Source organism: Lagenorhynchus albirostris, chromosome 8 (genome assembly GCF_949774975.1).
Source record: "Lagenorhynchus albirostris chromosome 8, mLagAlb1.1, whole genome shotgun sequence".
Classification (NCBI taxonomy): domain Eukaryota; kingdom Metazoa; phylum Chordata; class Mammalia; order Artiodactyla; family Delphinidae; genus Lagenorhynchus; species Lagenorhynchus albirostris.
Window position 1 is genome coordinate 11,267,204 of NC_083102.1, and position 27,975 is coordinate 11,295,178.

General features: G+C 44.8%; 1 protein-coding gene across 1 annotated transcript; it reads left to right on the forward strand.

Moving 5' to 3' along the window:
- Window positions 1–55: 55 nt before the first annotated feature.
- On the forward strand, window positions 56–27,967 carry TCAF2 (TRPM8 channel associated factor 2). Its single transcript, XM_060156469.1, is given in 9 exon segments — window positions 56–145; window positions 2,476–3,109; window positions 19,991–20,928; window positions 20,931–20,981; window positions 21,261–21,358; window positions 22,330–22,543; window positions 22,883–23,122; window positions 24,616–24,953; window positions 27,612–27,967. Coding segments are annotated over 8 exon segments (2,757 nt in total). The 5' UTR covers window positions 56–145; window positions 2,476–2,486; the 3' UTR covers window positions 27,867–27,967.
- Window positions 27,968–27,975: the final 8 nt, after the last annotated feature.

Consider the following 27,975-nt stretch of genomic DNA (forward strand, 5'->3'; position numbering starts at 1 on the left):
GGAGCCTCCCGGGCACCGCCCCCTCGCCGGCACCGCCCCCTCGCCCCGCACCGCCCCGCAGCTCCTGCCGCGCCGGGACCGCCTGCCGAACCTCGGCTCCGGCCTCCACGCTCTGGCCTGCATCGCGCACCCCGGCCGCCCCAGCGTGAGTTTGCCGATCCGAGCGGGTCCGTAGGGTGGGCCGGGGGCCGAGCACCTGGGGACATGGGTACGCCCCAAGGTGTCAGTTACAGATCCGAGAAGGTTCCCGGCAATCCGGGTGTCTGTCTTCTTAGGTTCACGTTCTTGTTTCGTTTCGCCCTTCTTTCCCTATTTGCTGTTTGTCTCAAGACACTTTTCTCTCGCCTCTTTGAATTTGTGAGTCAAGAATTTGACAAAAGATGTGTGATTGTGTGTGGGTGTGATTCTGGGTGCGCGCGCGCGGGCATGTAGTCATGGAGAGCTGTGGTCAAAGTTCTGAGAACATATTACTCATCTCCTGGGTTTTTTGGTGCTTTTCCTGTAAAACTAGGGAGGCCCGGATTCGTGAAAGACCTCCCTTGACCTGTCAGAGGTGGTTGGCTCGACCTCAGGCTTCCTGATCTCTCGCTGCCTTTTCCTACCCCAAACCCGCAAGCTGAGCTCACTCACCCACGGGCTCCATACTCCAGCTGGGAACTGGTGCTTTTTTGTGAATTCACTTTACTAGGGGCAATATTAAGAGGTGGTAGATGGCAACGGCAGTTTAAAACCAAAAAAAAAAAAAGGAGCTGGAACCTTACAAGGAATACAGGGCATGCTCAGGGAGCCAAGCGTACCAGAGATTTGGTGCAGAAAGTGAAGGGAAGAAGTCTAAAAAACTGTGGAGAGCCCGTACCCTGGAGGCTTAAAATCCAGGGGGAGCCACTCAGTTTTTACCTGGGGGAGTGGATGAACCTGAGGGATCTGATTAGGAAGACGTGTGAGTAGGATGACTTGAGGGAGATTGTTGGTGGGAATGTATCCTGGGGACAGAAACCAGATTGGTTTCGTCTAGATATGAATGTAAACTGAAGGGACTGATATTTGAGAGATACGTGAAAGAAGATGAACAAAATGAGGTGGCTGACGGTGTACGGAAGCAGGAGGGAGGAAGGACAGAGGCAGATGTAGTGGAAGGGAAGGGTTTGGTGTCTGTCAGTTTAGATTGTTCCCCAAAGCAAAACCTGACAGAAGGACCTGAGTGCAGGTGGTGTATCTGGGAAGGGAGCCCAGTACTGCACAGTGAAGACATGGGGAGGAAGAGACCAGGAAGGAGGGGAAGCCAGCAAGGAAGGGCTGTCGCCGAGCTCTTTACCGCTGTGGGCAGCTGGAACTCAGTTCCTTGGGTGGCCTCGTGAGGGGCTCCAGAATGCACCCAGGACAGCCCTGTGGCATTGGTCCGGGACGCCCTCCCCCGGGTGAAGCTTACCGTGTATCAGCTCACCGCCACTTCAGGGCACCTGCCAGGTGAGAACGGTTTCCCAGTGCCCAGGAAAGTCCTCCAGGGCAGTTGCTGGAGTCACAGGCGGTCCGGGGCCCCCAGAGCACCTACTACATGGCTCTTGTCACTTAGGAAGCTAGAAGAGACAGCAGAGGGACAGACACTAGAGTTTTCTCAGTGCTCATTGTACACCTGACACTGGACAAGGCGTTTTTATTCGCATTCTCTTCATCTTCAAAAACAATCCTCCAAGGGCTGTACTATTCTCCTTATGTAAATGGAGAGACTAAAGTGTAAGTAATTTATCGAAGAGGAGCTGCTTTGAAGGGAATAATTAACTCGGTTCTAGGCACACCAAATTTTAAAAGACCTGGTAAACCTCAGGATGCTCCCCAAGTAGAGGCGGGGAGCTCCCTACTTAGGGCAGATATGATAAATTGGGAGGCGTTTCCAATTCATTTGGTCAAAGCTACCAGAAGAAATTTAGTTTCTGAAAGGTCAACTGACCTTTTCTTCCAGAGAGGAAAATGCTAAGTCAGCTCAGGTCTCACCTCGATCTACCTGCTCCGTGGGATCCAGCCCCACCCTCACTCCATTCAGGTCCTGCTCCTCCCTGTGTGTTCCTCCAGCCACCCTGGGGCTTCTCACTGCTAAAATGCTCTCCTGCAGCATTTCAGGCCTCAACTTAAATGTCAGGTTTCAGCTTCAAGGTCACTTTTTCCTGTAGGCCTTTCCTGTCACCCAATCTAATTTTCCGGTTGCTCAATATCACATCACTATGTTTTATTTTCATCTAACACTTATTAATTGCATTTTATGTTTATCTACCTAATTATTGTCCTTCCCCTTCTCAAATATTAGATTCCTGAAAGCAGGGACCTTGTCTGTTGTGTTCCTTGCTGCACCCCCAGGCCGTGGCACACAGTGGGGGACCTGACAAGTAGTTTTCATCTGAATGCATTTAGTTGTTTTTGTTTTCACTCATTCCTTCATTTGTTCTGACCAAGCTCAGTCTTTGCTTTCTTCTCCTGCAGCTGACTGAACCATGGCGACAACTCCTGCTGCTGCCTTTGAGGCCCTCATGGATGGAGTGACAAGCTGGGATGTCCCTAAAGGCCCCATCCCCAGTGAACTCCTTCTAACTGGAGAGGCTGCCTTCCCGGTGATGGTGAATGATCAGGGCCAGGTCCTCATTGCTGCATCCTCGTATGGCCGAGGCCGCCTTGTGGTTGTGTCCCATGAGGGCTACCTGCTGGACGCCGGCTTGGCCCCATTTCTTCTCAATGCAGTGGGCTGGCTCTGTCCCTCTCCTGGGGCTCCCGTTGGAGTGCACCCATCCCTGGCATCACTAGCAAACATCCTGCAGGGCTCTGGGGTTGAGGCACAGATTCAGCCAGAACCGAGAGAACCCCTGGGGGTTTATTGCATCAATGCCTACAATGACACCATGACTGCAGAGCTGATCCAGTTTGTGAAACGTGGAGGGGGCCTGCTCATGGGGGGCCAAGCCTGGTATTGGGCCAGTCAGCATGGTCATGACAAGGTGCTGTCCAAGTTCCCAGGGAACCAGGTGACCAGTGTGGCTGGTGTGTACTTCACTGATACCTGTGGGGACAGAAGCCGGTTCAAGGTCTCTACGAAGGTGCCCAAGATCCCTCTCCAGGTCAGGTGAGTGGTGTTTCCCTATGGGGAGTCTGATGTATGTTCACAATAGATTTGATCCCCCTCTTCGGTGAGCTTCCAAATACACATGATTTTCCACTGCTTTTCAGAACCACTACAAACAGAAAATAGGACAATTAAAATGCACTGAAGCCCAAGAGCGGCTGGGTTCTCACTGCCACTCCCACCTGTGGCCAAAGCGACAGTCTAAAACTTGTCTTATTCAGCAATCTGTCTAGTGCCTGAGACTTGGAGAGTGTGTGTCAATATCTCTTAAAGGAATGGAAAAGCATTTGTTTCTTTGTGTGAGGCACATACCATGTGCCAGGCCCCATGCAGAAGACCCTTGCTGTCTTGACACTTATATTCCAGTGGAAAATTAGGCAACTAAGGAAACAAATAGATACATACTCTAGCAGGTATTGATAAGAACTACAAGGAAAGTAAAGCAGGATAAGTGATAAAGTGACAGCGAGGGGAGTGGAGAATGTTTTAGTTAGGGTCATCAGGGAAGGCTTATCAATCAGGCCTGGTCAGCATTAACTGGTGTTTCAAACAGAAGGGATTTAATATGGGTAGCTGACTAAGCAGGCGACACATAGCTGAAAGCTGCACAGGAGGCAGCGAGGTAGCCAGGAGATGAGCAGCAGCAGGACTGGCAGAGGCAGTGGTGGTCCAGCAGCCCAGGGGCTGCAGCCACCTGGTGGAGGCCTGTCCAGCAGGAGCCGGGACCCCAGATGCGGGGGCTGTCTGATGGGACCTGGAGCCTAAGAGAAGACACAGTGATGGCCAGAGACACAGCCTGAGAGAGACACAGAGCTCCACTCCTTCCTCCTTCCTGCCTTCGGGCTTGGCTGATGGACTGAATGTGGAGTGAGGGGGGGGGAAGAGGAGTCAAGCATTTTGGTGGTCGAATGCCTTAAAGGTGAGTGTTGGGGCTTCCCTGGTGGCGCAGTGGTTGAGAGTCCGCCTGCCGATGCAGGGGACGCGGGTTCGTGCCCCGGTCCGGGAAGATCCCACATGCCACAGAGCGGCTGGGCCCGTGGGCCATGGCCGCTGAGCCTGCGCGTTCAGAGCCTGTGCTCCGCAACGGGAGAGGCCACAACAGTGAGAGGCCTGCGTATCGCAAAAAAAAAGGTGAGTGTGTTGCCACGTAAGGAGCTGTGAAAGTCTATGAGAAGACAGATTAGAGGAGGTCAGGAGTTTAGTTTTGGATATCTGGGGTTCTAGGTAACTTGTTATCAGTAACTCACTGTGCTTGGCCACATGTAACAGAAGCCTTATCATAGTGGATTGACCACGTAGGAGTTTATTTTTCTCATGTAACAAAATCCGGGCAAGATAATCAGGCCTGGGGCACTGAGTCCCTCCTTCATGATGACCAGGTTCGTTCATGCAAATCCATTCTCTCCCTCTCTCGCTCCCTTCCTCCCTCACCCTCCATCTCTCTCTTGCTCTCTCCCCACCCCCGTGGCCCCCACCCCTCCCATCACAATATTTCACTTTTATCTTTATGGTTACAAGATTGGTACTACTGCTTCAGGCACTATAATTACACCTCCGCAAGAATAAGCTAGAACGAATACACCTGCTGAATATGTCTCTTCTAATGCAGAAAATAATATATTTTCTGGGAGCCCTGACCATTAGGCTTCTATTATATTTCAGTGGCCAAAATTAGCTCACCTGGCCAACTCTAGCTGCCAGAGGGTCTGAAGGGCCGAATATTTTTAAATGCGCCCTGGCATCTCTGAAGAAATCAAGACTCTGCTACAAGGAAGGGCGTACACATATTTAGTATGCATTTAGCAGTGTCCTCAGCCCCAAGTCCTGGCTCCCTTTGTCTTCCTTCCCTCTGAGAGGGTTGGGAGGTGATGAGTTACTCAGAGAGGCAGGGTGGATCTGATTCACTCCAACTTCTCTTTAATTCTAAGGGACAAACAAGGTTAAATCCCATCAACCTAACTGCTCTTAATTGTTCCAAAGGACTCCTGTTCATCAAACTAAACCTGTTTTTCTTCATCCACGCCTACATTTGTCATCTCTGCCACTGAATCTGAAGTATGTTTTATGTTTGTTTTAATTTTTAATTATGGAAAAGTTCAGAGATATGCAAAAGTAGGACAGTACAAAGAGCCCCCATGCAGCCATTACCCAAGCTCAGTAACAGCCGACTCACTCAATCTAATTTTATCTGTAGCCACACCCCCGCTTCACCCCAGATTATTTTGAAGCAAATCACAGACATCATATCATTCCATCTGTTTTTTAATATGTATCCCTAACGATGTAAATCGTTTTGAAAACATAACCACAAGGCACCATTATCATACCCGAAAAAAGTAATACTCTCTTAATGTCATTATTCGTTTCCATAACTGTCTTATTTTTTCACTGTTTGTTAGTCTTTTATTAAAACCCAAATATTTTGATTGCTTGATATGAATTTTATGTCTCATATAATGTTGAGTTTCTTTTCCAATTCTTTTTATCTCTTGCTGCTTTTTTGTTGAAGAAACTAGGTACTTTGTCCTGAAGTTTCCCCACAGTACAGAATGTGTTTCCTTCAAAACAATCGGAGTTTTGCTGATTGAATCCCTGTGGTGTCATTAAATGTATTCCTCTGTTCTCTATATTTCTTGTAAATTGGAAGTTAAATCTGGATTCTACAGCAGGGACTGGCAAACTATGGCCTGTGGGCCAGCCCCGTTTACATAAATAAAGTTTTATTGGAACACAGCGGTGTCCATTTGTGTCCATATTGTCTGTGGCTGTTTGCACAGGCTCCAGATGCGCAGGTTCAGCGGCCATGGCTCACGGGCCCAGCCGCTCCGCGGCATGTGGGATCTTCCCGGACCGGGGCACGAACCCGTGTCCCCTGCATCGGCAGGCAGACTCCCAACCACTCCGCCACCAGGGAAGCCCTGTGGTTGTTTTTGAGTTACAGTGGCAGAGTTGAGTTGTGTCAGTGGCAAACATGTGGCCCACAAGCCTAAAATAGTTATTATTGGGCTGCTCAGAAAAAGTTTCCCACCTCCTGGTTGAGAGGCTTGATCAGATGCGTGTTCGAATTTTATATAAGTCAGTGCGTGACCGCACTGGCCAATGGCTTGATCCTTGTAGAACTGGGATGGCAGGCAACATTTTTTCCTTACAGTTTGTCTTACAAAATATCAGATATTTGGAAATTCAGTTAATCGAAAAAATTACACTGGTAGCTCCGGCAAAGCTGAATGTAAGACTTGGTTTTCAAATTTCTCTTCCTATTCTGGATCTTCCTTCAGCTCCTGAAAAGCCAATTTATTTTCCTTATTCAGTTTCAGCTCAAACACCCTCCTCAGGGGAGTCTTCCTCAATGACTCTTGAAACTAAGACTAAACTTCCAGTTTCACTTTTCTCCATCTCTTGCCTAAACATCAGTGATCACGATCTGTAAATACCCAACGTGTGTGCTTGCTGGTACCTGTCTAGCCAACCAAAGACTAAAGTTCCACGGATGCACTGATCTTGCCTGTCACGTGTGCTGCGTTATTCTCAGTGCCTGATGTGTGAAACATGGTAGAGAGAAACAGGTATTTGTAGACTGTGTAAATTAATGAATAAATATATGAACGAATACACATCCTAAACCACGAGAAAGGAAAGGGTGGCCTGGGTACCAGGGTTGAGCCTACAGACAGCTTCAGGTTATAGAATGTGCTGTGTCTCAGGCTTCCAGCCTCAGCCCAAAACTGAGCTGGAGCTGACTGACCCCATCAACTCTAAAGTCTTAAAAGGCCTGTATGGTGCCCAGGCCCTCAGCTCAGATTCCTGCCGCCTTCACGCATGTCTCCTTTGAGGTTTTCAGTGAACTTTCCTGCCAACAAATCTTGGTCAGTGGCTCCTGGGCTGACCGAACAGGTTTGCTGACTTTAAATTGCTGCAGGAGGCTCTGGAGCTCCTTAAGGGAACTGCCCTGTCTGCCCAGGGGAGGAGCAGTCTCATAAAACCAACAAAAGATCCTCTCAAGGGTTCTATCCCCAAGGGCAAAAGCTGCCTGCACACCTAGTTTTACACCCCTGAGGAGGTCCTGCCTGTACTTTAACGTGCAAAGCCAGATCCAAAGGCATTTGCTGCTTTTATACCAAGACACAGGAGAGTCTGGGGAAAAATTAATCTCAGATCAGCAGCTCAGTACTCTTACACATGGCATAACCTACAAGGTCTAGAGTGTATTAGGAGCTGCTCATATAAAAGTAAATACAAACTAGTAGCTTAGGTTTATGCCTCTCTTAAAGATTATGTGTTACCTCTCTTGATCATCACCACATTCCCATAGAGTGCAAAGGTCTTTGTCTGAGGACTCTCAGCTTGTAAGCAGCACTGTTCTGTTTTCATATTCAAGACCCATAAATGTAGAGAGTTTCCAGGTAAAAGTAGTGTGAAATGAGCCTAGAGCCCAGAATTGCCCTCTCCACCAAATCTGACCAAGTGAATGAAAAGTAGTAAGCAAACAACTAAATGTGGAGGTTCTGATGCTGATCCCACGTACTGCGAAAGCACAGTCGGTGGGAGTGCCAGGTGACTGATGTGTGGCACGGTGTGCAGCATCTCCTGAGACTGTACCTACCCACGATGCACAACCACGGGAAAAAGTTGAAACAAATCCAAGAAGTATCACTGATGCCTTCTCATGCTGTAGAAGAATGAACAAATTGGGTGAGTAGACACTTAAGGGAAAAAACCCTCAAACGTAAAAGCAGCAAAGCTCCTTCAGAATTTGGTGGAGGCAGAAAGGGATGCTGGAGTTCGCCATCTTCCAAAGACAATGGTGGGCTGAACACCTCCAGTGCATTCCGTGCCTGGCTGGGTGGAGTAGGCCTTGCTTTAGGTCCCTAAAGAGGGGAGGGACATGCCCCCAGTAAGGACAGCAATAGGCCCCAGCTGATCTTTGCCCTTCAGTTAGAGATACAGACGTTAAGCAATAAGAAAGTGGAAGGAAGCATTATACAGACCCCAATGTAATTTGAGAAGGTGGTGGATGTGGTACGTGTCTACAAACAAACTGGTCTGGGGTAACTTAGAAAGAACATCAAGAGGACCTCACCCACACGATATCAGAACATGCAAAAGACCTGCTCATGCCCATGGTGAAAAAAAAACAACTGTGTAATAACTATATAAAAAGGCTGTATTAAATTTAAAAGGGAAATATTAGACAGAAATTTAGTGTGGAAAGACAACAGAATCAATCATGGCTGGAAGAAAAATATGACCCAATGAACAGAACAGAATATTTGCAGACTATATAATTAGTGAATAAATACATGAATGAGGACACATTCACTCCTTGAGAATGCTTCATGCTCTAACAGAACTTTCTAAAAATGTATGTTATATAAAACAAGAGACAGAATGAGATGAAAAGGGGGAATTTCAGAGTGAAGAAAACAAATTAAGAAGCAAACACCCCACGTGAAATAGGTCTAGTAGCCAGCACATGGGAGAGAAGAGACAAGGCCAATGCATGGTGACAATGACAGCAGCTCGCCTCACACTGAACACTCTGATCACTGCTGTCGTTACTATGACAGGTTTTAAATCTCCATCAGAAAGCCATCTCCTGTATCACCTGTTTGCTCAGGTGTGATTTGGTACCTGAGCACTGCCACCTCTCCCTTCCTTTCCTCAGTGCCCTCTCTTGCACTTCCAGCTCTGAAGGAGCACATGCTTTTCCTTTTCCATAAATGCAGTATATTCACACTTTCATGTCTACTTAAAGCCTCTTTTGCACAAAATATACCTGTTGATTGCCGCATACCCAACTGTGGTCTTCATTCAAAACTCAGTAGTTGAGAGATTACTGGTGTGTGGACAACATCATTGGCTTTAGAGACAAACCACCCTGGATTTGTTTCCTGTCCTTTCCAGTTATTAGCTAAGAAACATGGAGCAAATAGCCTAACTTTTCTGTCTCATCTATAAAGCAAGAATAATAACTTTCAGGTTTATTATAATGATTAAACGAGATGATCTGTATGTGTAAATAAATGCCTAGAACATATTAAACCTCATTAAATAATAGCTACTTTCATTATGTTATTATACAAACTTAAATACTGTAAATAGATATTATACAAGACTCAAATATTGGTAAATAGAAACATCTGTTGAGAATTCCTTGACATCCCATCTTCTATGCTTGCTTGTCCAGCCTTCCTCCCTTCCTTTCTTCCTTCTCTCCTCCCTCCCTCCCTCCCTCTCTCGCTCCTTTCTTTTCTTTTGAGAAACATTTCACCTTTTTTAAAAATTTTTTTAAAGATTTTTCTTTTTGATGTAGACCAATTTTTAAGTCTTTATTGAATTCGTTACAATATTGCTTCTGTTTTCCGTTTTGGTTTTTTGGCCGCGAGGCACGCGGGATCTTAGCTCGCTGACCAGGGATTGAACCCGTAACCCCTGCGCTGGAAGGCAAAGTCTTAACCACTGGAACGCCAGGGAAGTCCCGAAACATTTCACCGTTTTACAAAAAATATTTCAAAATGAATTCAAGCTTATAATGAAAAATACAAGGGCAGGAATACAGACGCAATGTAGAGAATGGATGTGTGGACACGGGTCGGGGGGCGGGAGGGGACGGGTGGGATGAACTGGGAGCTTAGGTTTGACATAAATAAGATACATAGATACCATGTGTAAAATAGATAGCTAGTGGGAACCTGCTGTACAGCACAGGGAGCTCAGTTCGGTGCTCTGTGATGACCTAGGTGAGTGGGATGGGGGGGGGTGAGGGAGGTCCAAGCGGGAGGGGATAGAGGTATACATAGAGCTGATTCACCTCATTGTACAGCAGAAACTAACACAACATTATAAAGCAATTATACTCAAATTAAAAAATGTATAGAGGAGAGTGGCCAAGTGTCTTTCATCCCACACCACAGTTCCCAGTCTCATGCCTCTGGACTAAGGCAGCCGCTCTTAGAGGTTTGATACGGATCCTGTCAATTGCTTGTCTATGCCTGTGTGTGTGTTCTAAAACATTATATGTTTAATGTATCACGTTTGAGGATGTCTTCATTTCTGTTATATTTACACAACGAACTGACAGAGCACAGCATTCTAGGCTCTCACTTTCTCACCCTCAGATTCCAGGCGATATTGCACCATTGTGTTCTGGTTCTAATCAAGTTTGTCAGTCATTCTGCTCAAATCATCTCTATCCTTTTTTTCTTTTTTTTTTTTAATTGATCCATTGGATGCTGAGAGATCTGTGACTATTTTCAAATGTGATTATGAATTCATCAAATTTTAATTTTCTTTGTAGCAGTTTTTGCTTTCAGCACTTTGTTTTTAGGCCCATAAAAATTAATGAAAATTATATCTTTGGAAGGCTTAACTTCTATTCATAGAAAATATTCATCTTTTGTTTAATTCTTTCCTCTTTGAAATCAATTGCATCTCATATTAATACCGGCACTTCTGCTTTCTTTTTGTTGTATCTTCCAGATATACCTTTGTTGATTTCCTCATTTCAATCTTTGTGTACCATTTATTGATAGTTTCAATTGTGTCTTTTGTAAGCAGCTTATACCTAGATGTTTTTAGCCCAGTCTGAGAGCATCTGTCTCTTCGTATACAAATTTAATCCCGTCCTAGATAGTGATAATTCAAGTGTATTTCTTACTCTTGCCTTGTTGTTTCCCGGTTTTGTTTTTATACTTTGTTTCTTTTTACATTTTTTCTTCGTTACAGTATTTGACCTAGTTTTCTCTACTCCTTAAATTCTCCCAGCATATTTGTAGATTATGCTTCTCAGTTCTATTTTTCCATCAGTTACCTTAACATTTAAAATTTAATTCTTAATTACCTGAGAAATATATTCATACCTTCTCCGTATTTGAAAAAAAAATACTGATGAGACAAGTCCCCTTTGAGCAGCTCTTTCAATACCAACCCCTTGTCTCCATCACACAATTCAGAATACTTCTTACACTCCTGTGATTTTTGTCCTGACTTTTTTGACATATATATTGACATATATTTATTTTGTTTTATTTTTGTCTTATATAAATTGTATCACCAAATTGTTAGTTTTTATTTTTAAAATTTTTACTCAAAAAACTGTTTTGGAACATCTGACCACGTTAGTTCTCAGAGGTCTCCCTGTAGTTTGTAACTGATAAATAGTAAGCTGTAGTATGATTAAATGCCAGGCTTTTATTTGCTCCTCCTTCATGGTACTCTGCACACCATCTTCCCACCCCTTCCCCAGGAACCATGTTGACAACCCAGGATGTCATCTTCCATAGTTTTCCTCAGGCCCATATAATCATTTCATATATAGTATATGTATACATACATGGGTGTGCACACATGTCTCTGTGTATATATGCATGCCTATGTGTATATATAAACACATAAAAATACATACACACACATGTACTCCTGTATAAGTGAGAGGGTGAGTCCTTTTTCAGAAGAAAGGTGAGAGGCATTGCAGCTCAGAGGCTGCTCTCAGCCCACTGCATGTTAATTTTACATGATTGCCCCCTCATTTCTGTGGCATGTCTTACTACCGCTAGGTAGTGCTTCCCACCGGACACCACACTAGGTGCTGTTGGAACTAGAGACACACAAGATATGGTCCTACCCCTGGGTAACTTTCTGATTCAGTTATCAGTGTTTTTAAAGTAAGCCCAAGGGGCTTCCCTGGTGGCGCAGTGGTTGAGAATCCACCCGCCAATGCAGGGGACACAGGTTCAAGCCCTGGTCCGGGAAGATCCCACATGCCACGGAGCAACTAAGCCGTGCACCACAACTACTGAGCCTGTGCTCTAGAGCCCGCGAGCCACAACTACTGAAGCCTGCGTGCCTAGAGCCCGTGCTCCGCAACAAGAGAAGCCACCGCAATGAGAAGCCCCGCGCACCACAACAAAGAGTAGCCCCCACTCGCTGCAACTAGAGAAAAGCCCGCGCGCAGCAACCAAGACCCCACGCAGCCAAAAGTTAATTAAAAACAAAAAAAGTTAGTCCAAGAATGTCAGGATACATCCAGACCAATTTTACAGATCACCTACCCCCAGAGTGTCCTGTGTGGATCAGGTTTCAGAATTGTGACTGTGTTAACGTCCTAGGGCTGCCATAACCAAGTACCACAGATTGGCTGGCTTAAACAGCAGAATTTTGTCACCGCACCACTGAAGGCTAAAAATCTGGGATCAAGGGGTTGGCAGGGTTGGTTCCTTCTGAGGTTGTGGGGAGAATAAGCTCCAGGCCGCTCTCCTGCTTCTGGTGGTTTCCTGGCACTCTTTAGCCTTCCCTGGCTTGCAGAAGCATCACCCTGATCTCTGCCTTCATTTTTACATGGCGTTCTCCCTATGTGTGTGTGTCTGTGGCCAAACTTCCTCTTGTTATAAGGACACCAGTCATGGTGGATTAGGCCCACCGTATCCTAACTTAGCTAATTATATCTGCAATGATCCTATTTCCAAATAAGGTCACATTCTGAGGTCCTGGGGGTTAGGACTTCAACAAATGAATTTGGAGGAGACACAACTCAACCCATAACCCTGTATACCCTTAATACTTTTAGGTATTAAGGTCCCTTTCTATCAGATATGAAGTCTTTCATTATCAGATAAATATTCTGTGTGTATTTGTGTGTTTTATATACCCACTAACATGTGTTTAAGACTTACACATGTTATCAGGTAACTACACATGTTATCAGGTACACACGTTATCAGGTACTATGTTAGCCAACTCAGGGACGTCGTCTTTATTGAATACTCCCAGACACAAGTGGTGATAAGCAAGTGGTGGCTTGGAGAGGGGATGTGAATTTCACAGGCTCTTCCAGCTACTCTGCCAAGGGAGGAAGCAGGATCATCCTGACCAGTCAGAGCCAGAGTCCACCAATGACCTGCTCAGCTGGACAGCGGCGGTTAGACATTTTTATAAGCACATGAGTGTAAACCTTCAGGTTCCCAGTCTCATTATCACATCTCTCCATAGTGAAGGTGTTTTATCAGTAGCTGGACTTCACAAGGTGCCCGTCAGAAGATTCCAGCAGAACACTTAGTGTGGAAGCTACGTCTATAAGCTAAGTGTTGTGGCTCAACGTCATTGCCCCACAAAATAAGTCTTTAAGCCTCTACAGGTGGAAAAAAGGTACAAGCTAAACTGATGCCAGAACCCTCTTGACATTTGGCCATGTTAGTTGAAAACGGAATGACAAAATTAAAACGTGTGTCTCCATTTTCATGCTAAAGAGAAATTAAGGAGAAACTGTACGGGAGGAATTTTCTTCAGTAATGTTTTGCTACTTGAGTGACTAAACCTTTTTATTAACATTTGATTTTTATTATGAGACAAAGTTTTATAAAGGTAATTAAAATCATCTAAATTCCACTAGCCAAGATGATCACTGAGGACATTTTGATAAACATACTCTGGATAATGTTTCTCTGGTCTTGTGGATTTTGTTTTTTGTTTGTTTGTTTGTTCTTGGCAGTTTGTTGTGCAAAATGTGGCTTATTTAGAGCATAGTATATTAGAATCTGACTTAAAATTTTTTCTATGAAGCATTTTCCAGTAATTATTTTAATTGCCATATGATATGCTATCTACAGTTAACCATAACTTATTTAACCAATCTCCTGTCGCTTGACAAAGTATCTACAAATGGGTTTTAAAAATTCTTGAAATACAAAACCTTTCCTCAATTCACTACATTTTGACCATTTCTCAATAAGAAGTAGTAAATATGCTCATCAGATTTAAGTGACAATATTTTAACATCTTTATTGGAGTATAATTGCTTTACATTGTTGTGTTAGTTGCTGCTATATGACAAAGTGAATCAGCTATACGTATACATATATCCCCATATCCCCTCCCTCTTGCGTCTCCCTCCCACCCTCCCTATCCCACCCCTCTAGGTGGTCACAAAACATCGAGCTGATCTCCCATGAAATGCAGCTGCTTCCCACTAGCTAGCTATTTTACATTTGGTAGTGTATGTATGTCCATGCCACTCTCTCACTTCGTTTCAGCTTTCCCTTCCCACTCCCCGTGTCCTCAAGTGCATTCTCTACATCTGCGACTTTATTCCTGTCCTACCCCTAGGTTCTTCAGAACCACTTTTTTTTTTTAAGATTCCATATATATGTGTTAGCATATGGTATTTGTTTTTCTTTTTCTGACTTACTTCACTCTGTGTAACAGACTCTAGGTCCGTCCACCTGACTACAAATAACTCAATTTCGTTTCTTTTTATGGTTGAGTAATATTCCATTGTATATGCATGCCACATCTTCTTTATCCATTCATCTGTCGATAGACACTTAGGTTGCTTCCATGTCCTGGCTATTGTAAATAGTGCTGCAATGAATATTGTGGTACATGACTCTTTTTGAATTATGCTTTTCTCAGGGTATATGCCCAGTAGTGGGACTGCTGGGTCATATGGTAGTTCTAGTTATAGTTTTTTAAGGAACCTCCGTACTGTTCTCCATAGTGGCTGTATCAATTTACATTCGCACCAACAGTGCAAGAGGGTTCCCTTTTCTCCACACCCTCTCCAGCATTTATTGTTTGTAGATTTTTTGATGATGGCCATTCTGACTGGTGTGAGGTGATACCTCATTGTAGTTTTGATTTCCATGTCTCTCATGATTAGTGATGTTGAGCATCCTTTCATGTGTTTGTTGGCAATCTGTGTATCTTCTTTGAAGAAATATCTGTTTATGTCGTCTGCCCATTTGGGGTTGGGTTGTTTGTTTTTTTGAACTGAGCTGCATGAGCTGCTTGTATATTTTGGAGATAAATCCTTTGTCAGTTGCTTCATTTGCAAATATTCTCTCCCATTCGGAGGGTTGTCTTTTCATCTTGCTTATAGTTTCCTTTGCTCTGCAAAAGCTTTTAAGTTTCATTAGGTCCCATCTGTTTTCGTTTTTATTACCATTTCTCTAGGACGTGGGTCAAAAAGGATCTTGCTGTGATTTATGTCATAGAGTGTCTGCCTATGTATTCCTCTAAGAGATTTATAGTGTATGGCCTTATATTTAAGTCTTTAATCCATCTTGAGTATATTTTTGTGTATGGTGTTAGGAAGTGTTCTAATTTCATTCTTTTACATGTAGCTGTCCAGTTTTCCCAGCACCACTTATTGAAGAGGCTGTCTTTTCTCAATTGTATATCCTTGCCTCCTTTATCAAAGATAAGGTGACTATATGTGCGTGGGTTTACCTCTGGGCTTTCTATCCTGTTCCATTGATCTATTTTTCTGTTTTTGTGCCAGTACCATACTGTCTTGATTACTGTAGCTTTGTAGTATAGTCTGAAGTCAGGGAGCCTGATTCCCTCAGCTCTGTTTTTCTTTCTCAAGATTGCTTTGGCTACCCGGGGTCGTTTGTGTTTCCATACAAACTGTGCAATTGTTTGTTCTAGTTCTGTGAAAAATGCCAGTGGTAGTTTGATAGGGATTGCACTGAATCTGTAGATTGCTTTGGGAAGTAGAGGCATTTTCACACTGCTGATTCTTCCAATCCAAGAACATGGTATATCTCTCCATCTATTTGTATCATCTTTAATTTCTTTCATCAGTGTCTTATAGTTTTCTGCATACAGGTTTTCTGCCTCCTTAGGTAGGTTTATTGCTAGATATTTTATTCTTTTTGTTGCAATGATAAATGGGGGTGCTTCCTTAATTTCTCTTTCAGATTTTTCATCATTAGTGTATAGGAATGCAAGAGATTTCTGTGCATTACCTTTGTATCCTGCTACTTTACCAAAGTCATTGATTAGATCTAGTAGTTTTCTGGTAGCATCTTTAGGATTCTTATGTACAGTATCATGTCATCTGCAAACAGTGACAGTTTTACTTCTTCTTTTCTGATTTGGATTCCTTTTATTTCTTTTTCCACTCTGATTACTGTGGATAAAACTTCCAAAACTATGCTGAATAATAGTGGTAAGAGTGGGCACCCTTGTCTTGTTCCTGATCTTAGTGGAAATGGTTTCAGTTTTTCACCATTGAGGACGATGTTGGCTGTGGGTTTGTCATATATGACCTTTATTATGTTGAGGTAAGTTCCCTCTGTGCCTACTTTCTGGAGGGTTTTTATCATAAATGGGTGTTTAATTTTGTTAAAAGCTTTTTCTGCATCTATTGAGATGATCATATGGTTTTTATCCTGCAATTTGTTAATATGGTGTATCACATTGATTGATTTGCATATATTGAAGAATCCTTGTATTCCTGGGATAAACCCCACTTGATCATGGTGTATGATCCTTTTAATGTGCTGCTGGATTCTGTTTGCTAGTATTTTGTTGAGGATTTTTGCATCTATGTTCATCAGTGATATTGGCCTGTAGTTTTCTTTTTTTTGTAACATTTTTGTCTGGTTTTGGTATTAGGGTGATGGCGGTCTCGTAGAATGCGTTTGGGAGTGTTCCTCCCTCTGCTATATTTTGGAAGGGTTTGAGAAGGATCGGTGTTAGCTCTTCTCTAAATGTTTGACAGAATTCGCCTGTGAAGACATCTGGTCCTGGGCTTTTGTTCGTTGGAAGGTTTTTAATCACAGTTTCAATTTCAGTGCTTGTGATTGGTCTGTTCATATTTTCTATTTCTTCCTGGTTCAGTCTCGGAAGGTTGTGCTTTTCTAACAAATTGTCCATTTCTTCCAGGTTGTCCATTTTATTGGCATATAGTTGCTTGTAGTAATCTCTCATGATCCTTTGTATTTCTGCAGTGTCAGTTGTTACTTCTCCTTTTTCGTTTCTAATTCTGTTGATTTGAGTCTTCTCCCTTTTTTTCTTGATGAGTCTGGCTAATGGTTTATCAATTTTGTTTATTTTCTCAAAGAACCAGCTTTTAGTTTTATTTGTCTTTGCTATCGTTTCCTTCATTTCTTTTTCATTTATTTCTGATATGATCTTTATGATTTCTTTCCTTCTGCTAACTTTGGGGTTTTTTTTTAATGTTGTTCTTCTTTGTCTAATTGCTTTAGGTTGTTTTTTTGAGATTTTTCTTGTTTCTTGAGGTAGGACTGTATTGCTATAAACTTCCCTGTTAGAACTGCTTTTGCTGCATCCCATAGGTTTTGTGCCATCGTGTTTTGTCATTTGTTTCTAGGTATTTTTAAATTTCCTCTTTGATTTCTTCAGTCATCTCTTGGTTATTTAGTAGCGTATTGTTTAGCCTCCATGTGTTTGTATTTTTAACAGTTTTTTTCCTGTAACTGATATCTAGTCTCATAGCATTGTGGTCAGAAAAGATATTTGATACAATTACAATTTTCTTAAATTTACCAAGGCTTGATTTGTGACCCAAAATATGATCTCTCCTGGGGAATGTTCCATGAGCACTTGAGAAAAATGTGTATTCTGTTGTTTTTGGATGGAATGTCCTACAAATATCAATTAAGTTCATCCTGTTTAATGTACCATTTAAACCCTGTGTTTCCTTATTTATTTTCATTTTGGTTGATCTGCCCATTGGTGAAAGTGGGGTGTTAAAGTCCCCCACTATGATTGTGTTACTGTCGATTTTCCCTTTTATGGCTGTTAGCATTTGCCTTATGTATTAAGATGCTCCTATGTTGGGTGCATAAATATTTACAATTGTTATATCTTCTTCTTGGATTGATCCCTTGATCATTATGTAGTGTCCTCCTTTGTCTCTTGTAATAGTCTTTGTTTAAAAGTCTATTTTGTCTGATGTGAGAATTGGTACTCCAGCTTTCTTTTGATTTCCATTTGCATGGAATATCTTTTTACATCCCCTCAGTTTCAGTCTGTATGTGTCCCTAGTTCTGAAGTGGGTCTCTTGTAGACAACATATATATGGGTCTTGTTTTTGTATCCATTCAGCCAGTCTAGGTCTTTTGGTTTGAGCATTTAGTCCATTTACATTTAAGGTAATTATCGATATGTATGTTCCTACTACCATTTTCTTAATTGTTTTGGGTTTGTTATTGTAGGTCTTTTCCTTGTCTTGTGTTTCCTGCCTAGAGAAGTTCCTTTAGCATTTGTTGTAAAACTGGTTTGTTGGTGCAGAATTCTCTTAGCTTTTGCTTGTCTGTAAAGGTTTTAACTTCTCCGTCAAATCTGAATGAGATCCTTGCTGGGTAGAGTAATCTTGGCTGTAGGTTTTTCTCCATCATCACTTTAAATATGTCCTACCACTCCATCCTGGCTTGCAGAGTTTCTGCTGAAAGATCAGCTGTTAAATGGAGATTCATTTGTATGTTATTTGTTGCTTTTCCCTTGCTGCTTTTAGTATTTGTTCTTTGTATTTAATTTTTGATAGTTTGATTAATATGTGTCTTGGCATGTTTCTCCTAGGATTTATCCTGTATGGGACTCTCTGTGTTTCCTGGACTTGACTATTTCCTTTCCCATGTTTGAGAAGTTTTCAACTATAATCTTTTCAAATATTTTCTTAGTCCCCTTCTTTTTGTCTTCTTTTCTGGGACCCCTGTAATTCGAATGTTGGTACATTTAATGTTGTCCCCGAGGTCTCTGAGACAATCCTCAATTCTTTTCATTCTTTTTTCTTTATTCTGCTCTGCTGTAGTTATTTCCACTATTTTATCTTCCAGGTCACTTCTCCGTTCTTCTGCCTCAGTTATTCTGCTATTGATTCCTTCTAGAGAATTTTTTATTTCATTTATTGTGTTGTTCATCATTGTTTGTTTGCTCTTTAGTTCTTCTAGGTCCTTGTTAAATATTTCTTGTATTATCTCCATTCTATTACCAAGATTTTGGATCATCTTTACTATCATTATTCTGAATTCTTTTTCAAGTCGGCTGCCTATTTCCTCTTCATTTGTTTGGTCTGGTGGGTTTTTACCCTGCTCCTTCATTTGCTGCATAGGTCTCTGTCTTCTCATTTTGCTTAACTTACTGTGTTTGGGGTCTCCTTTTCGCAGGCTGCATGTTCGTAATTCCCTTTTTTTTTTGGTGTCTGCCCCCTGTGGGTAAGGTTGGTTTAGTGGCTTGTGTAGGCTTCCTGGTGGTGGGAACTGGTGCCTGTCTTCTGGTGCATGCAGCTGGATCCTGACTTTCTGGTGGGCAGAACCGCATCCGGTGGTGTGTTTTGGGGTGTCTGTGAACTTAGTATGATTTTAGGCAGCCTCTCTGCTAATGAGTGGGGTTGTGTTCCTTTTTGCTAGGTGTTTGGCATGGGGTGTCCAGCACTGGAGCTTGCTGGTCATTGAGTGGAGCTGGGTCTTAGCACTGAGACGGAGGAGATCTCTGGGAGAGCTCTCCCAGATATTACGTGGGGCCAGAAGGTCTCTGGTGGACCAATATCCTGAATTCAGCTCTCCCACCTCAGAGGCTCAGGCCTGACACCTGGCCGGAGCACCAAGACCCTGTCAGCCACATGGCTGGAGTGCCTTCAGAGTTGGAGAAGGTGGCCTGCAGTGGCTGTCCTTCTGCGCTGCACATTAGAATCACCTCAGTGACAATTTTTAAAGAGTGAGTTTGTATAAATCTTCAAGTGTAGTATTAAATAGTTTACATGTAACATGTTCCCAGATCAGTGCTAGCACGTGGAGAGGGGGATTTGATTTTTACTGCCTTCTTTTACAGAAATGTTACTCTGAAAAATGTCTAAGTAGGACTACTTTCTCTAAGAATAACATCCATTTTTCTAACAATTCATTTATATGTTTAGTAACAGGCAGACTTCGGAGATACTGCGAGTTCAGTTCCAGACCACTGCAATAAAGCGAGTCACACGAGTGATTCAAATCTCAAATCTTAGCGAGAAGAAGAAGATTGGCATGAACTGTGTATCTCTGTACCCACACAGATTGCTCTATTCAGTGAGCTCATTTCAGTGGTTCACTCACTGACTGTAGCCCCTCTGTTCCTTTTCCTTTGTCTCTTTTCCAGGTTTGGGGAGGATCTCGGGCAGGATCAGCAGGAGCTCCTGGAAGGGATCTCAGAGCTGGACATCAAAACAGGGGGACTCCCCTCGCAGCTGCTGGTGCATGGGGCCCTGGCCTTCCCCCTGGGCTTAGACGCTTCTCTTGGCTGCTTCCTGGCAGCTGCCCGCTATGGCCGGGGCCGTGTGGTTCTGGCTGCCCACGAGGGCATGCTCTGTACGCCCAAGATGGGGCCCTTTTTGCTCAATGCTGTGCGCTGGCTGGCCAGAGGCCAGATGCGCAAAGTTGGGGTGAACACACGTCTAAAGAATCTGTGTGCCCTGCTGTCAGAACATGGCCTGGAGTGCAGTCTGGAGCCCCGTCTGACTGCTGACTTGAGTGTCTACTGCTGTGTGGCTTACAGTGACAAGGAGGCTCAGCAGCTGCAGGAGTTTGTGGCTGAGGGGGGGGGCTTGCTGATCGGGGGCCAGGCCTGGTGGTGGGCCTCCCAGAACCCCGGCCGCTCCACTTTGGCTAGTTTCCCTGGTAACGTCATACTCAACTGCTTTGGCCTCAGTATCCTAGCTCGGACTCTGGAGCCAGGCTGTTTCCCTGTCCCTAACCCTGAGAAGCAGAGCTACCACTTCCGCAAGGCACTGTCTGAATTCCAGCTTATCGTGAACCGCGGGGGTGGGAACCTGGAAAAGAGTTGGCTGGCCAAACTGGGAGCAGATGCAGCAAGCTTCCTGCAGATCCCTGCAGAGGGGGTCCCTGCTTATGCTTCCTTGCACCGGCTCCTGAGGAAGATGCTGCATGTGTCAGGCCTCCCAGCCGTGAGCAGGGAAAAGCCAGTTGCCAGTGACTCCTATGAGGCCGCACTGCTCTGCCTGGCCACGGAGCTCGCACGCTGCGGCACGGACTGCTCTCAGCTGGCACAGGGCTTGGGACCTGGTCTTGCAGCTCCAGTTCATACCCCTCAGAACACGCCATCACAGTGGAGATTGCTGGAAGCAACCCAGGTACAGAATGAGGGACCTGGGGGAAGGTGGGGCTAGCGAGATTTGCAGGACATTGCAGGTGCTGAAGCTCAGGTAGGCCAGCTCCATTCTCTAACAGGTACTTCTTCCCAGGAGACGGGGGTTGGGGTTCTGCTCAGGGATTAGGTGGGATGGATGCAAGAAGCATGGATGAGATGAGGTGCGCAGGGCAGGGCTGCACCTCTGGGAGGGGCTGTGAGGTTCCAGGTGGGGTGGAGTCAGGTGGGGGAATAACTCAGCCTTTCCTATGGCTTTTGTCAGGCAGCGGTGATTCCTGGGTGAGTACAGGGCTCTACCTCCCAAATGGACAAAATGCAGAAGTCTCCTTGTCTGAAGCTGCAGTTTTTGCTGGCCTGAAGGTAAGGCCAGAACGCCACTGCCACATCTCAGAGCCACAGAGCTTCATTCTCATCCAGCTCGCGACACTTCTTCCAGGAGTGCAGGAAGGCATTGTTCTGCCCACGTTACAGATTTCACAGACGAAACAGCTAAGTTTCACGGAGCCTAAGGGAGTGACTGAAGATGCCAGAGCTCCTAACATCAGATCCAGTCCTCAAACACAAGCCCTCAGGTTTCCACCTCCCGACAGGGCTATGAGGCGAAGGAGCGCCTGTTACATATTCGGAACCTCACTCATTTCTCCAACGCGGCCTTTCTGGGTTTCACCTCTTCACCCTGATCGCTGAAGGGTGTACTTAACCCTGTCACTCACAAAAATAGGCCGTCACGCAGAAGTAAAATTCTTCCTGCCTCGATTTTGAGGGTCACTTCCTACCACAGTAAGGGTCTCTTTTGGGTTAGTCTCCTTTCTCGAGCTCACTTACATTAAACCTAAGAAAAGCAGTCACAGGACTCCAGACAAAATGCACTCCATCTACCTGACCAGGAGGGGAGGCTGAGACAAAGGGGGAAGACAGAACCAGTTCTCCCCCGTCACCCCATATCCCACTGCCTCTGGATAGGCCTCCTGTCTGTGCACAAAGGGCAGATGAAGATTCCCTCTGCCTCATTACCAGCATCGGAATCACGTCAGGGACTTGAACCCTGGAGCGAGAGCCCAGGTTCTGCCTGGTACAGAGGCACCACGGACCCTAGTCAATATCAGCCTCGGGGTTATGCCTGGTCTGCCTGATCGTGGTCCATTGTGGAGCTGCTTAAATCCCTAGAAAAATGATTCTGCGTACCTTTCAGTCCATATGGTTTTTGGAGTGCTAAAAGCTCACAGGTCTGCATGCACTGCTCATAGAAAGGGGAAGGTAGAGTTTTTTAATACCCTCCATCCACACAGTACCACACACCCACAGCACACATGGTGGAATCGCCTCTCCAGGTACAGATTGGCTGCCACACCGATGACTTGACGAGTGCCAGCAAGCTGTCTCGAGCCCCTGTGGTAACTCACCAGTGCTGCATGGATAGGACCAAACTGTCAGTCTCCTGCCTCTGGGGCGGCCTTCTCTATGTCATCGTGCCCAAGGGCAGTAAACTGGGCCCCGTGTCCGTCACCATCAAGAGGGCTGTGCCTGCCCCATATTACAGGCTGGGTGAGTGGACTGAACGTGGAGGGGAGTGGGAGAGCCGGGGGTGCTGTGGTGTTGATGGGCTGGTTGAAGGAGGGGAGGGAAGAGGATTGGTGGACAGGAGGAGGAGGGACTGTCTGAGGTGCCAGTGGAGGTAGGAGATGAGGGACTCCCTGTGTCCATGGAGACTTCTGGGCAGAACAGAGGGAAGGGTCTGGGGGCCTGTCCTTCACTTCACAGCACATAGACCCACATGATAGTAGTTCATCATTTCACTGTCCTCCTCCTGGAGTTCCAGTTGTGTTTTTCAGCTCAAGGAAAGTTGAGGAAGTGGGTGACAGGTTCCATGCCCTTTATTCCCAGGTAAGACATCCCTGGAGGAGTGGAAGAGGCGTATCCAGGAGAGCACAGCTCCCTGGGGAGAGCTGGCAACAGACAACATCATCTTGACGGTGCCAACTGCAGACCTCCAGGCCCTGGAGGACCCTGAATCTTTACTCCACCTCTGGGATGAGATGATGCGGGCTATAGCCAGGCTGGCAGCCCAGCCCTTTCCTTTCCTCCGTCCAGAGAGGATTGTTGCTGATGTGCAGATCTCAGCCGGTGGGTGCTCCAGAGGGATGCTCCTAGTCTGTGGACACCATTTATTTATTATTTTGCCTTTTTTTGGCCCGCAGTTTTTTATTTTTTGTAGTGTCTTTGTCTGGTTCTGGTATCAGGGTGATGGCGGCTTCATAGAATGGCTTTGGGAGTGTTCTATCCTCTTCCGTCTTTTGGAAGAGTTTGAGAAGGATTGGTATAAGTTCTGCTTTGTATGTTTGGTAGAATTTCCCTGTGAAGCCGTCCAGTCCTGGACTTTTGTTTGTAGGGAGTTTTTTAAATTACAGGTTCTATTTCACTTCTAGCAATTGGTCTGTTCAAATTATCTGTTTTTTCTTGACTCAATTTGGGCAGGCTGTGTGTTTCTAGAAATTCATCCATTTCCTCTATGTTGTCCAATTTGTTGGCATATGTTCATAGTATCCTCCTGTGATTTTCTGTATCTCTGTGGTATCAGTTGTTATTTCTCCTCTTTCATTTATTATTTTGTTTATTGGAGTCCCCTCTCTTTTCTTCTTGTGAGCCTGGCCAGGGTTTGTTGATTTTGTTTATCCTTTCAAAAAACCGGCTGTCGGTTTTATTGATCTTTTCTATTTTTTTTAATCTCTATTTATTCCCTGTCTGATCTTTATTTCCTTCCTTCTGCTGACATCTATTTTGCCCTTTTTAAATGTCCAATATGTGTAAGGCATAATTTTACCAGTAAAGTAAGGGAAAAAAAGATGTTCAAGACATGGACTTTGATGGAGATGAAAAGATGTTTACATGTGAAAAGGTAAATCATGTTCATCTAAAGCGTAAGATTTCACAGGAGGGAGAACAGTCTCAGAAAAATTGGTACCAGGAGTTCAAGATGGCAGTGAGCGTTGTTTCAAGGAGAGTTTAAAACAGAAATATCTCCTTCAAACGTGTTGGCAATGAAAAGAGAGAGTAAAGAGGTTTATGTTAAGTATTCGGTGGTTTAGAGGAAAGAAGGCCATCTTTAAAAAAAAAAAAAAAACAAACACGGAAATCTGGTTCCAACATGTGCAAAATTCCTCTGGACCTGTTTTCTAATCTTCAAAAAACTACAAGATTTTCACTGTTAAAAAGTATAACTCTGGCCAACAGTAGCATACACAGGAGAAGGAACGGCACTGCCCTAGCCTCAGGGATCTCAAATTCAGACACGGGACCTAATGTTGCAGACTCACATGCAAAGAAAACTCACACAAAAGGAAGCACTGAATTATAGTGAGAATGACTATATAAAGTGTTAACATTTGGGGGGCCAGAGAGAAGGCGAGGCATAACTCCAGTGTGGAGGCCGGGAAGAAGGGTCGGGACTTTTCAGACCAAGTCAAAGAAAGCATCTGCTTTCCAATCAGCATGGAGATTCTGGAATTATGGTGGCAGCCAGGATGGCGAGAAAAAAATACACCATGGAGAGGAATGAAGGGAGATGGGTTTGGGTGGACCACGCCCACCATGCCTCACTCTTCCTTTTGCGTTCCCAGGCTGGATGCACTCAGGATACCCTATCATGTGCCACCTGCAGTCGGTGCAGGAGCTCATCAGTGAGATGGGCATGAGAAGCAGAGGTCTGTGGGGAGCCATCCACGAGCTGGGCCACAACCAGCAGCGGCACGGGTGGGAGTTCCCCCCACACACCACCGAGGCCACCTGTAACCTCTGGTCAGTCTATGTGCATGAGACGGTCCTGCACATCCCCAGGGCTCAGGCCCACCCAGCTCTGAGCCCTCCAGAACGAGAGAAAAGGATCAAAACACACCTGGGAAAGGGAGCGCCCCTGAACGACTGGAATGTGTGGACAGCTCTGGAAACATATCTAAAGGTACTGAACAGAAATTCAGGGAGATGCGGGCCACTAGACCCTCAGTCGTGTAGCATCCTGGATCCCAGGAGCTCTCCAACTCCTTCACCACCCCCATCAGCCTGGGCCCACCACCTCCCCTGGCTGCATGGCGGTGCTTCTCAGGTCATACATCTCTAAGATGGAGATAATGATGCCTGTCCCACTCACATACTGTGGTTTTGTGATGATATGTAAGAGGAAATGAAAAATACTGTGAAAAGAAAAGAAGCAGAGAATGTAGTCTCTGGGTATATAGGTCAAGAGCAGAAGCTCTGAGTCACAGCGCTCCCACTCACTCGTCCGTCCCTTGTCCCCGAGTAGGTGCCTTGGAAATGGCGATCGTTTTGCTTTGCTTCGTTTTCCCTCACCTTAGTTTTATGCGTCAAGTGAGTGTTGCATCCCTTCATAATTACAGTGATGTGTTAGGGGCAACTCCATTACAAGAAGGCCTCTTAGGAGGTAAATCTGTCAACGAGATTCTCATATTTCCATCACCCATTTGAACCCAAAATGTCTTTAGAATGAATAAGTAAATAACCAACCCAATAGAAGAACACCGAAGTCCCAAAGTGAGTCGATTTCCTATAAAATAAGCATAAATCCCTTTCCCCTCCCCCATCCTGCTTTGAATTTTTATATTTTCAAGTTGTCAAAGCCACTCCCCATATCAGATCTCCTATACTGTCTACCATGACTCTTTAGATAGTGGGTATTGCCCACTTTTTACAGGCACATACTGAGTTAGGGAGTTTAAGCATCCTGTCCAATGTCACACATTTAAATGATGGACCCAGAACCTAAAATCAGGAGCTAACGACAAGCCCAGGCTTTTGCACTTCTGAACCCTCCCTTTGATTTTTTTTTCTTTTTTCACTCATTTTCTGAAGAGTGAGTGTGAGACAACCCCAGTCAATGAGATAACTGTGTAGCATCAGCTCAGGATTCTCCTAGAGCCAGTCTGAGGGTCTACAGGGAAAGGGACCTTACATGGTAGTTGCCACTGAAGTGTAAGGCAAAGCCCTAATTCCACCCTACCTACTGACCCACTCACCATGAATATCATTTTGCAAAAGCTTTGGGGAGACCCCTCACCTTGAAGCCTGAGACTTGGTCCCAGGACAGAGAGATACCTTCTGTTTTCTTCGCCTGTGGGAGGTCTGCTCGCCATCATTCCTCCTGCTGTTGCCTTAGCATAGATCCTCAGGACCCTCTTCTGTTTTAAAAGCCTCCTCAGTTTTTCCAGCATCTTGCTTCAACCACCTATAATCCATCTTCCACACCACTTCCAAAATAATCTGAATATTCCATGTTTAAGCTCGTCAAGTGTTCTCCTTCACACACAGAATACAATGGAAGCTGCTTAGCTGGGTGCAGAAGGCCCTTTATCATCAGGCTTTGGCCAACACCTCCATCTCCATCTCCCAATTTCCCGTCTCCGTAATTATCCTGCAGTTTACCGAGCTGCTTCCCGCTATGAACACATCTTGCTGTTTTCGTTCCTATACCTCCTCACGTTTCCTTCCTGCAGCTGCAACGTGCTTGAACACCTTGTCTGTTACCTGTCAAGTCACCTGTCAAAATTCAGCTCTCTTGTCCTCTTCTCCCGACATCATCTCCTTGACAAGCCAACTTTTTTTGTAATTTGTTTACTTACACGTCTGTCTCTCCCATTGACCAGTGACCTCCAGATAAACAAGAGCCTTAATCATTTTGCCTAGTGAAATACCCGGCACATTGCAGACATTTTTTAATGTTATGTGTGTGATAAATGTTTAATTTGTTGAGTACTAATTAAGAGAGATGAGCAGGACGATTGTCAAAGGCCAAGCAGTGAGAGCAGATGAGCAGTGAGAGCACAACAGTGAGAGCAGAGGGAGGCTGATCCAAATGCCATCTGTCCTCGGGCTTTTACCCCTCAGAGTCAGAGGATTCTCCTCCACAAAAGGGGGTGGTCTCGGAAACCTCAAGATCCCGGCTAATTCTAAATCTCTATAATCTTGAAAAGAGTCTCCTGCCCATGGCTTTCAGGTGGGCTGTTCCCTATAAAGTATGAGTCACTCTCATTTTGAGCCCCTTGTGACATACCTGCTTCTTCCTTGTTTTGTCCCAAAGGCAGTGTTCCACAGAGAAAAACAGTAGCCTTGAAAATAGTCATAGCTCTGAGACGGCTGAAAAAGAGAAAAAAACAAGGGTTTTATTCTGTCTGGAAGGTTTTATTATGTCTGGAAGGTGTCGGAAGTGCCCAGATTTTGGCTCCCAAAATCCCCATCTCAGTCAGGCTCAAACCTGTCTGATGCCTGGGAAACACTTAGGAACTGGGGATATAATTTTTTAAAATAGGGATAATAATGATAACTGTCATTTATTGAGTATTTACCTCTTTTCAGCCATTAGGGTCTTCATGTAGTCCCCTACTACATTCAGGGGGTACAGAGTTTGTGGCCAAGAAGTGGAATGAGCCAATAAGATTGTGTTTATGTGCAGGGTTGAGATGGGGAGATAAGGGCAAGCAAAGAAGTGAAGCTAGTGAATGATTAAGGGGAAGAAACCACCAGAAATGAGATGCATTCATGAACACGCATGTTGCAGGTATTTTCACAAACTTGTACCTCATCCTGCCCCTTCCTTCTCTTCCAGCTCCAGGAGGCCTTTGGATGGGAGCCATTCACCCAGCTCTTTGCTGAGTACCAGACCCTCTCTGGCATCCCCAAAGACAACACTGGCAAGATGAATCTGTGGGTGAAGAAGTTCTCTGAAAAGGTGCAGAAGAATCTGGCTCCTTTCTTTGAGGCCTGGGGCTGGCCTGTCCAGAAGGAAGTGGCTGCGAGCCTGGCCTGTCTGCCTGAGTGGCAGGAAAACCCCATGCAGATGTACATCCAGACTGAGGACTAAAAGATGTGCATGAAGGGGTGTGTGTGCGGGACGGGGGGTGATCACTCACCAACTCTGCCACCCTCTTTCTTGCCTAGTGTACCCTGAGCCTGAATCCTACCTCCTACCT